This window comes from Corvus brachyrhynchos, unplaced genomic scaffold, assembly GCF_000691975.1.
Source record: "Corvus brachyrhynchos isolate BGI_N302 unplaced genomic scaffold, ASM69197v1 scaffold94, whole genome shotgun sequence".
Classification (NCBI taxonomy): Eukaryota; Metazoa; Chordata; class Aves; order Passeriformes; family Corvidae; genus Corvus; species Corvus brachyrhynchos.
In genome coordinates, this window is record NW_008238330.1 from 11512875 (window position 1) to 11523016 (window position 10142).

The 10142-nt window shown below is 39.6% G+C and overlaps 1 protein-coding gene across 1 annotated transcript in view; it reads left to right on the plus strand.

Moving 5' to 3' along the window:
• Window positions 1-6: 6 nt before the first annotated feature.
• PIK3R4 (phosphoinositide-3-kinase regulatory subunit 4) overlaps window positions 7-10142 on the plus strand; it is a 21795-nt gene continuing 11659 nt past the window's right edge. The window contains 8 exon segments of the mRNA XM_017734550.1: window positions 7-746; window positions 1989-2122; window positions 2292-2874; window positions 4236-4370; window positions 6286-6296; window positions 6299-6452; window positions 7658-7831; window positions 8996-9141. Of these exon segments, the coding sequence (XP_017590039.1) occupies window positions 17-746; window positions 1989-2122; window positions 2292-2874; window positions 4236-4370; window positions 6286-6296; window positions 6299-6452; window positions 7658-7831; window positions 8996-9141 (2067 nt within the window). The 5' untranslated portion in view covers window positions 7-16.

Sequence of the window (10142 nt, forward strand, 5' to 3'; positions counted from 1 at the left end):
CGGAGGAGGTGCCGCCATGGGGAACCAGCTGGCTGGCATCGCTCCCTCGCAGATACTATCGGTGGACAGCTACTTCTCGGACATCCACGACTTCGAGTATGACAAGAGCCTGGGCAGCACCCGCTTCTTCAAGGTGGCCCGAGCCAAGCACCGGGAGGGGCTGGTGGTCGTGAAGGTGTTTGCCATTCAGGATCCGACCTTACCCCTGACGAGCTACAAGCAGGAGCTGGAGGAGCTGAAGATAAGGTTACACTCGGCACAGAACTGCCTCCCCTTCCAGAAAGCCACCCTGTCTGAGAAGGCCGCCATGCTTTTCAGACAGTACGTACGGGACAACCTTTATGACCGAATTAGTACCAGGCCATTCCTGAACAACATTGAGAAAAGGTGGATTGCTTTCCAGATCCTCACTGCAGTGGACCAAGCGCACAAATCTGGAGTCCGCCACGGGGATATTAAAACAGAGAACATCATGGTGACCAGCTGGAACTGGGTTCTTCTAACTGACTTTGCCAGTTTTAAACCAACTTACCTTCCTGAAGACAATCCTGCTGACTTCAACTATTTCTTTGACACATCACGGAGGAGAACGTGTTACATCGCTCCTGAGCGCTTTGTTGATGGCAGCATGTTTGCCACGGAGCTGGAAAATATGCGGGACCCTTCAACTCCTTTGGTAGACTTGGCAAATAGCAATCAGCGAACAAGAGGGGAGTTAAAACGTGCAATGGATATCTTTTCTGCAGGTACTTGGAACTATCAGGAGAGACCTGTGTGTTGTTTCTGACTAATGCAGTGCAGAAGAGTTTGGGTCCCTTTTTCGGGTCTTTTTTTTTTTTTTACAGCAGGCTTGGATATCAGCATGTTAAAAAACTTGCTTATTTTAAGCAAAGACCCAAACCTTTTTCATTCACAGAAAAGTACTGACACAACACAGTAGGCTACATAATTTATGTATATCACTATTGTCTGAGGAGGGAAATCACAAACTATTCTGTTATGGTTCAACTATGCTCTAGGAAAGAGGTGGTTCTGGAAGGCACAGACCATCATCTTTTTATGACAGAAGCATGTGCCTCATGGGGCCCGAGAGGAGGAACCAGTCAGTGGTCCAGTTCTGGGGGGACTGAGACAGCTTTCAGGGTAGTTTGGCAATATTGGCTCTAGAAGCCCATTCTCATTTCCTTTTCCCCACAGGCAGGAGATGGGAGCATAGTCCCACTTGCAAGTACTTGTTAGAGTTCGACTGTGGGAGACTGCCTTGAGTCTTGGCTTATCTTGGGCAGTTTGAAAACCACGAGTTTAGCCCTTGTTTTTTGGGGTTTTTTTCTCCCTTAAAGAGAGTGAAAATATGAATCTAAAGGAAATGAGTACTTCATTTTACAAGTTGCTCTTATGGCCAAACTTTCGAGACACTCCACTAATAAAGCAGACTAGTGGGAGCAAACTGCAGGAGTGGGTTCTTTGAAGAGGTACTTTGTGTTGTGTACACAACACAGGGGTCTGTGTTTGGCAGTCATGTGTGAGTGAATATATGCTGTCTCCTGGCATCAGCTGTGGGAGCAGAAGTTATTTCTTTACCTTCTGTAAAAGGGTTGCTTAATTTTGACCTACTGCCCGATCCATGCTGACTTACCACACTCTTCTTCCACATGACAGTGATGTGGGCTCCTTTTCTAGTGATGGATTTTCCAGCTGGCAGGTGGCTGAAGTCACTGCCTCATGTTTCCTAATTGCAAACTTCTCTGCTGTTGACATGCTTGAAATATATTACTTGGGACGTATTTCAGGCATCAAGTATAAAAGCCATGTTTTGGAGCTTGAGATGTTATCTCCTTTCTGCAAATTAATTTGGCAACTTGTTTGCCTTATTTTTAATCAAGCAATGAGTTGTTTAGGGTTTGTTCTTGTCTGCATATCGAAAACAAAGTTAAAACATCTGTTTATAATCCTCTGACATCTTTTTTTCTTCTTTTTTTGTTTCCCAGGTTGTGTAATAGCAGAGCTTTTCACAGAAGGTGTACCCTTGTTTGATTTATCCCAGCTTTTGGCTTACAGAAATGGCCTCTTTTCCCCCGATCAAGTCCTAAACAAAATTGAAGACCGCAGTATCAGAGAACTGGTAAGGATGGACTACAGAATTAGAACCATCTGCGTGTTCTGTTTGTAGTTCACCTGCTTCTGTGACAGATTGCTTATTGGTTAGGTTTGGGTTTTGATGTTTTTGTATTACAAATGTCTAAACCTTTAATCTTTCTCTCCTGCTCCCTCCTACTTCTGCCTTTCTCAAGGTCACTCAGATGATCCATCGAGAGCCAGATAAACGTTTAGCAGCCGAAGATTATTTGAAACAGCAACGTAACAATGCATTTCCCGAAATATTTTACACTTTCCTTCAGCCTTACATGGCCCAGTTTGCCAAGGAAACATTTGTGTCAGCAGATGAGCGTATATTGGTCATACGTAAAGATCTGGACAACATCATTCACAATCTCTGTGGGCACGATCGCACAGAGAAGGCCGAGGGAGAGACAAAAGAGAATGGGCTGGTTATTCTAGTGTCTGTGATAACATCCTGTTTACAGACTCTCAAATACTGTGATTCAAAACTGGCTGCTTTGGAGCTGATTCTTCATTTAGCACCAAGATTAAGTGTAGAGATTCTTCTGGATCGTATTACTCCTTATCTGTTACATTTCAGCAACGACTCTGTGCCCAGGGTGAGGGCAGAATCTGTGAGGACACTAACTAAAGTTCTTGCTCTCGTCAAAGAGGTGCCACGCAATGATATTAACATTTACCCAGAATACATTCTGCCAGGCATTGCACACCTGGCCCAGGATGAAGCCACCATCGTCAGACTTGCATATGCTGGTAAGAGGACATCCAGTCAAAACTCCAAATCTTGAGCTTTTCTGTATTCTCTTAACTGTTTCTGTCAGTAAAACTCACCAGAAGTCTCAGAAATGACTGCAGCTAATGGCACCTGTACTCACATTGCATTAGCTCTGATTGTTTACCTAAAATGGCCTGGTGGAACTGAATAAATACAAAACTAACTTAAAGCATCAATGTGTTGCTGGGCTGCAGAGTTGTTTTCCCACAAAATGAAATTTGAAATGCAGTGGCTGAAATTAGATTATTTGCTGTGTAATAAACTGGCTTACACTGTAACAGATGTTTTCTTCAGATGTTATTCAGATATATGAGTTCTGCACAGTTCAGGAAGAAGCTTTGTAGTCATGCCCATGTTTGGTATTTACTATGTACCCTTACTTTCTGTGACTAGCACATTTTCAGGTGTGTTGTTTTAGTTTGGGGATTTTTTTAGTTGTAAATGTGGTTTTCAGTTGAAAATGCCTCAGGTGATGTTTTTGTTTACTAAGTAAACTGATAAAACTAGTATTGAATACTTTGTATACTTAATGAATAGAACCAATTGCTTGTGGTCACCGTGATCAATTTAAATTTCAAATACATAGATGTATTTAAAGGTAGTCTAGCTGAGGTAACCCCTCTTACTATGGTACACTTTTGGAAGTGGTTGGACTTGTGACTTAAGAGGATTTAGTCTGGGCTGTGGACAGGCTCCATTGGCATGTTGCTGTTGTTTTGGATGACACTCAGAACGGCTGCTTAAGTGGGACTTGTGCCTTGATGTCATTGTTCCTGTGCCAGCAGTGGCCTGACCCATATAATGCAGCCTGAGTTGCTTCAGCAGCTTCCAAATGGTGCAGAACGGTGCCAGATCGTCTGGATAGATACCCTGACAGATGTTCTAAAAATGGATTCCAGCGTAACAAGTTGTTATTCCCTAGGATACTTATCCAAGTCTGGTGGTTTGTTGTTACTTTGCTGCACTCTACTATGTGGCAATGTTAGGTAATTCAGGCTATTTGGCCTTTACATTCTATCAAGTTATTTAGTCGCTAAACTGAGATTAAGTGGCATTTAGGGCCAGTTTTAGAAGTGTTAAATTAGTCTTTGTTACACCTAATATCATTAGGATTTTTCCACTTGTTTACATGACAAAAGAACTGTGTAATTTGATGTATTGGTAGCTTTGCTGGGAGTCAACAGAAGTGGGTTGACCAGAGCATGCTGTGTAGTTTCAGTCTTGTTTGCCCATCATGACTGGTGTTGTCAATGGCTATAATCTCTCTTCAGGGGGATCATCAGACTGATGTAAATTGGGAAAGTAGAACAATTCTTAACCAAAGTGTTTTCCGTTGCAGAAAACATAGCATTGTTGGCAGAAACAGCTCTGAGATTTCTGGAGTTAGTACAGCTGAAAAATCTGAATATGGAAAATGAACCAAATGGTGAAGAAATGGATGAAACATCTCACCCTAGTGATAACTATGACACAGGTAATATCACTTTTTGCCTGCTTATAATAGCAAATCATGGGCCAAAGCTCCCAGCTAGCACTGATCTGTCTCATCTCTCAAATCTTAGCCTTCCTATTAAATGGGAAGAATGTTTTGCCTTGACCAGTATCGAAGTGTGTGTGTTACAGCTTCATGCAGAGACAGACACCTCTGCTCTTAATGTTGTGAGAGACAAAAAAGTATAAAAATGAACATATTCTTCTTCTCCAATGGTCCTCAAGGTATTTGACTGTGATGCTGACTGCCTGGTTGCATGTCCAGCTTCACTTCCAGCTTGTCTCATAAACAAGTCAGCTGCAAAAACACTCCTGTGTTCCAAGTACTGCTTCTGTTGGTGTGGGAAGCACTGTTAGCTTTGGAAAACCTGTCAAATTCTAGCATAGTCATAGTGCTGTATTTTTTAGTCATTCTTCATTTTCTGTCCCTACACCTCACAATTCTTGTCTTTTTGCCTGGCCAAACTAAATGGCTGGATTCCATTTGGCAGTAACATTACTGTAACTTTGTATTATAACTAACACAGAGAATGAGTTAAAATCCTAAGGATGGGTTTTCCTTTCCTTTCCCTTCAGAAAGACATATAGTAATAAGTGACCTGTGTGTCATCTCCAGTGCCTTTTAGTGTTGCATAAATTCCCAGAAGAATGCTGGGCAAGTCTTCTAAACTGGGAAGAGTTTGTGGTTAAAAACTGTCGTTTCTCTTCTGGGCTAAGTAGATCCATCTGTGACTAATCAGAGCTGGTAAACATCCTGCACATATTCCATTTGGGGAAAAGACAATTGTCTCTTAACTAGTTGCAGGATGATACTTCAAAATAAAACAGCAATGAACCTACTAAAATGAAATATAAAAGATCCTCTTCAAGTTCCTTCACATAAGCCATGGGGTGCTTAGAATTGCTGAGGAGTGAGAGAGGAAGCTCCATAGTATGGGCTCTATTTCCAGGAAATGCTGTCCCCTATCCCTTGAGATAGCTTGGAGATGAAGGAAGTAACACAAGGAAGAAAGAAACTTGAGTAGTTCTGTTATTTTCACCCTTTCAGAAACCAAGCATGAGAAATTTGAACCCAGGAGGCAGATTTTTCATGTGACTGATAGACAGGCTCATGATAGAAAGCAAATTAGCTGGACTTCTGACTGCAGGCAAATGATAATCACCCCTCAAACCTGGTGCAGCAGTAGCTGAAATTTTTGTGTTACTTGTTTGAGATCCTGTCTGGTACAGTTTTCAATAATAGCCAGTGCATTAACAATCTGTTATTTCCGTTTAGCAGAAATATTTTTTTAATTGTGTCATGGAGTAGATGCCACAGGCAAGGTCATCAAATTTTTCATTGGTATTGTTAGGGTAACTGCAGAAATGTAATGAAACGGGAAGCACTCACTTTTTCAAATGTTCTTATATTCCGCTCTGTATGCTTAATGAAGTGAATCTATCTGCCTAACTAAAAACATACTCTTGATCTGTTGTCAGTTCACAAATTTTGAAACTCATAGTCAAACATATCAAACCAAAATTGCCTCAGAGCATTTTGCTTACTGTGGTAACGTTGCTGCTGACTCATTCTGATGCTTCTTCACATTTGCATATCACCTGTATGTATAAAATGAGCAGAATCATCTTAGTGGAAGTTGCAACAAGTTTAGAATAAATTGATCTGGGTAAAAATGTCTCACATTTCTCTACTGTTTGTCTTTGTCACTGCCTCATTCTTAGCCTGAAGTCTTTGGTAAGCCCTTGTTGGAACTGTTGAGGTTCTGTTGCATTGCCCATCTTACTGAGTCTGGTGTTCTTCAGGATGACCTGTCACTGTAACTCCTTTAGCAGCAGGTGGTACACATGCACATGCTGTTTCTCATCAGCCAAAATGTTCATCCTGTTGCCCCTTGCAGAGTTGCAAGCCTTGTGAAACAAACACTGATGGAAAATGGAATAACACGACTGTGTGTGTTCTTTGGACGTCAAAAAGCCAATGATGTTCTTCTGTCTCATATGATCACTTTCTTAAATGACAAGAATGACTGGCATCTTCGAGGAGCTTTCTTTGACAGCATTGTTGGTAAGTGTTTGGTTTCAGCTAAATAGAGTAGAAAGAAAATAACATAAATAAATTAACAGTTTCCAGGATATGAAAAAATAAGTCATATAAAAGTCATTTTTAATAAAGATTTCTAGAATTTATAAGAAAAGACTTTTTTTGAATTATTGGGTGGAAATGTTTTTTTAGGGAATGAAGATGAAACAATGTAGGTACAAATATTTAATACATATGAGGCTGAGGCATTTAAGTCTAGGGTAGGTTAACATTAAAAAAATTGGAATTTAAATCCTTTTTTTTGTCTTTGAATCTCTGCTACAGCCACTAGCTTGAAAAGCTAAATTATGGCAAGTGAATACTAGGATTTCTGCAAGCTCTATCGTAGATGCATCACTTCACATGTGTACATGGTCCCATTAACTTCAGTAAATCTGTTCATATGATGAAAACTATGCATTAGCATATGCTAAACATATAACTGGAAAAGTTTTTTTAGTGCCTTAAAACCTCATCTAAAGATTCCCGTCACTTCAGAAAACTTCATAGCAGTTAAAAAAATATTTTACCAGTAATCACATCAGCTGTTGAGTATATCTAATTCTTCATGTGTGTTGGAAATGATTCCACATGACTGTTGCTGACAGTCAGTGCTCAGGATTTGTGGGTCAAGAAAACTTTCCCAACTGCCAAGAGGTGATGTTGATAACTTATCAGAAATTGTTTAGAAGGAGCAATGGAGAAGCCAAAGCACAGGTCAGAGTGTCCTGGCTTCTTGCAAAAGACATAGAGAGAGATGTGAAGCAATTAAAAGTGAAGACATGTAACCTGTATTTTTAACTCCTCTCCTAGTATCTGTTCAAAACATCCACAGAAGAATTAAGATAAAGTTCTATGATTATATTTTTATTTTATTTCAAGCTTTTGCACATCTTTAAAACTGATCTCTCTAACTGGTGTTTAAGTAAGTGCAGGCTCTGCTGCCTGTAGCTGGGAGCAGATGCCTTTCTGTAACAGTGGCACTGAGGGGATTTCTCTCTTCTTCCTCCCTTCCTTTTAGCAAAAGGTTGCAAAGTCCAGCTTTAAGACCTGAAAAAGTATATTATTACCCTATTAGATTAGATATGATAGTTATTTTATGTTTCCTCTCAATTCTGATGGGAAGACATAGTGTTTTCTGGTGTTTATCAATTTGCTTTGGATTCTTATGTGTTCTTTTTATGTTTCAGGTGTTGCTGCTTATGTTGGCTGGCAAAGCTCATCAATACTCAAACCTCTGCTTCAGCAAGGTCTCAGTGATGCTGAAGAATTTGTCATTTATAAAGCCCTCAATGCTCTTACTTGTATGTGCCAGCTGGGGCTCTTGCAAAAGCCCCATATTTATGAGTTTGCTTGTGATATTGGTAAGTTGGAATACTGGAGAATACCCTGTTTTCTTAGTAAAGAAATCTCAGTGCTACATAAAGCTACACTGTCAGTTTAGCTGTCCAGAATGCAAATGTGCAGTGCTGTTTTAGAATCTAAACAAAATTGTGGTAAGGAACTACTGCTAGTTGAACCATGTTAGTGCTCAGGAATCTAAAATAATTGTTTTGGTGGAACAAATCGGAAGTATCTTCTCGGATTAGTCCAAAAACTTTCTGCTTTAAGAGCTTTCCTTGTTCTACATGACAACCTCCTATAAAGAAAAAATCCTGGTTGCTTCTGGTAGTCCATCAGGCACATAACTTGCAAATGCTTACAGATTAGCATTTGAAGATGAGAGAATTCAGACAATCATGATCCTTTCTTACTCTTAACACCATAAAAACCCATTAACTCAATACACTCTTGGTTGCAGAGTTGGTCTCTCCTTCTTTATCAGGCTTATCCATTTAATTTAGATGTGCCCAAGATTTACCAGCTATTTATGGAAAAAAAATACCAAATGATCTTTTGAGATGTAGTCTGCTTCTTCTTAGTGTTACAGTTTTTCAAATGCACTCAGAGTTTGGGGCAGATGATCTGTGATTATGTCTCATGACTAGATACAATGGCTTGACAACAACTTCTTAAAGCCCACATAGTTAGAGGGACTTCTGAGTCTCATAATCTTAGAATATAAGTAGACTCTTCAGAGTCTATACTATACTAAACTATACTATACTCTTCAGAATATAATAAGACTCTTCAAGGAAGAGAGGGAAAGCAGGAAGGAATAAAGTATTCACTTAAAAAGAAAAAAAAACCCACCAGTATTAGGATTCACTGTAATTGTCAGAATGTGGTTGATATTTGTTTTTGGATTTGTCTCCATTGCAAATCTGTAGTTGACAATTAGGGATTGAAATGAATAAATAGGGAAAATATGCTTTTTGGCCAGAGCAAGGAAACTGAGCAGCATGAGCACAGTGAAATCCATGAAATAATTTCCTTTGTATGAATGTTTTCACCTTGGTGCTCTGGAGGAGGGAAGGCTCAGTTTGGGAGTAATTCTATCAGAAGGAAATTACATCACAGGCTGCCATATGCAGGATGATCTCTCTGCTATATGAATGATGTATTTTAACAGCCTATTTTTCTTTCAGCACCGTTCCTGTGTCACCCTAATCTTTGGATATGTTATGGTGCAGTTGGATTTATCACTGTGGTAGCACAGTATTTGAATATTGCTGATGTCTACTGCAAGCTAATGCCATACCTCCATCCTTTTATCACACAACCAATAATCCAGGTAATACTCCAAATAGTATTAATGGGAATATATCTTGACTAGCCGTGATTCTTAAGTTTGTCTTGGCCATGGTCCTGGCTATAAGAATATTAGATTACTTTTTCTTCAGTTAAGATTACAGGCAATTACAGATTTTTGATCTCTGCTGGCAGATTGATAAAATGGCCATTGTTTTCCATGTTTTAAAGACTGTTGTCTCAAATTTGTTGCAAAATGCAAAACATTTTACAAAGCCCAAAATCAACAGGTATGTTTTTGATTCAAGCCTCTTCTGTCTTGTTTATAGTCAAACTCCACCAATATTGTGCTAGTTTATAGGAGTCTGAAAGGCATGAAAAGCTGGCTGTGAAACAAGTGGGTTTTTGTTCTGTGCTTTCTTCTACAAGACCAGTCAGTTAGGTAGTGATTGCTGTGCTTGTGATATCGCCAGCACTGCTCCTGTGTTTCAGTGTTTTGCCAAGGGTCAGGGCACAATGCTCAGCATGAATCAATGAAGCCATTTCATATCAGTGCATGTCCAGGAATGACCTGCCTGATGCTGGTAATATGATCATATAGGCATCTTGGCATACAACTTCAGGACCTGTAGACTGCACCTCTCAGGTGTTTAAATAGATAAGAAATAGTTGCAGTACTTACATTGAGGAATGCATCCTGTGTTTAACGTTTTGTTGTAAACCTTGCAGATGGGAACTTCACTGTAATAGCATTTTTCCTTGTTCTATAATAACATTTTTCCTTGTTTACATGTTCTTTGTGCTGTGTTTTAGGCATTGATTGATAAATCTGTCTTACTCACTTCATGTTTCATTTTAGTATATAAATCTTTTCTGCTTCATTTTAGTATATAAATCTTTTCTTCGCTATGCAACACTATATTTAGCAGGCAAGTACTGGGTAACATTAAGTTGGATTGTAATGAAGTCCTTACTCTCATTTTGAAGTTGTTTCTCATGTGGACAGCAAGCTATGAGAAGCACTTTATAGGAAAGAGGGAAAGA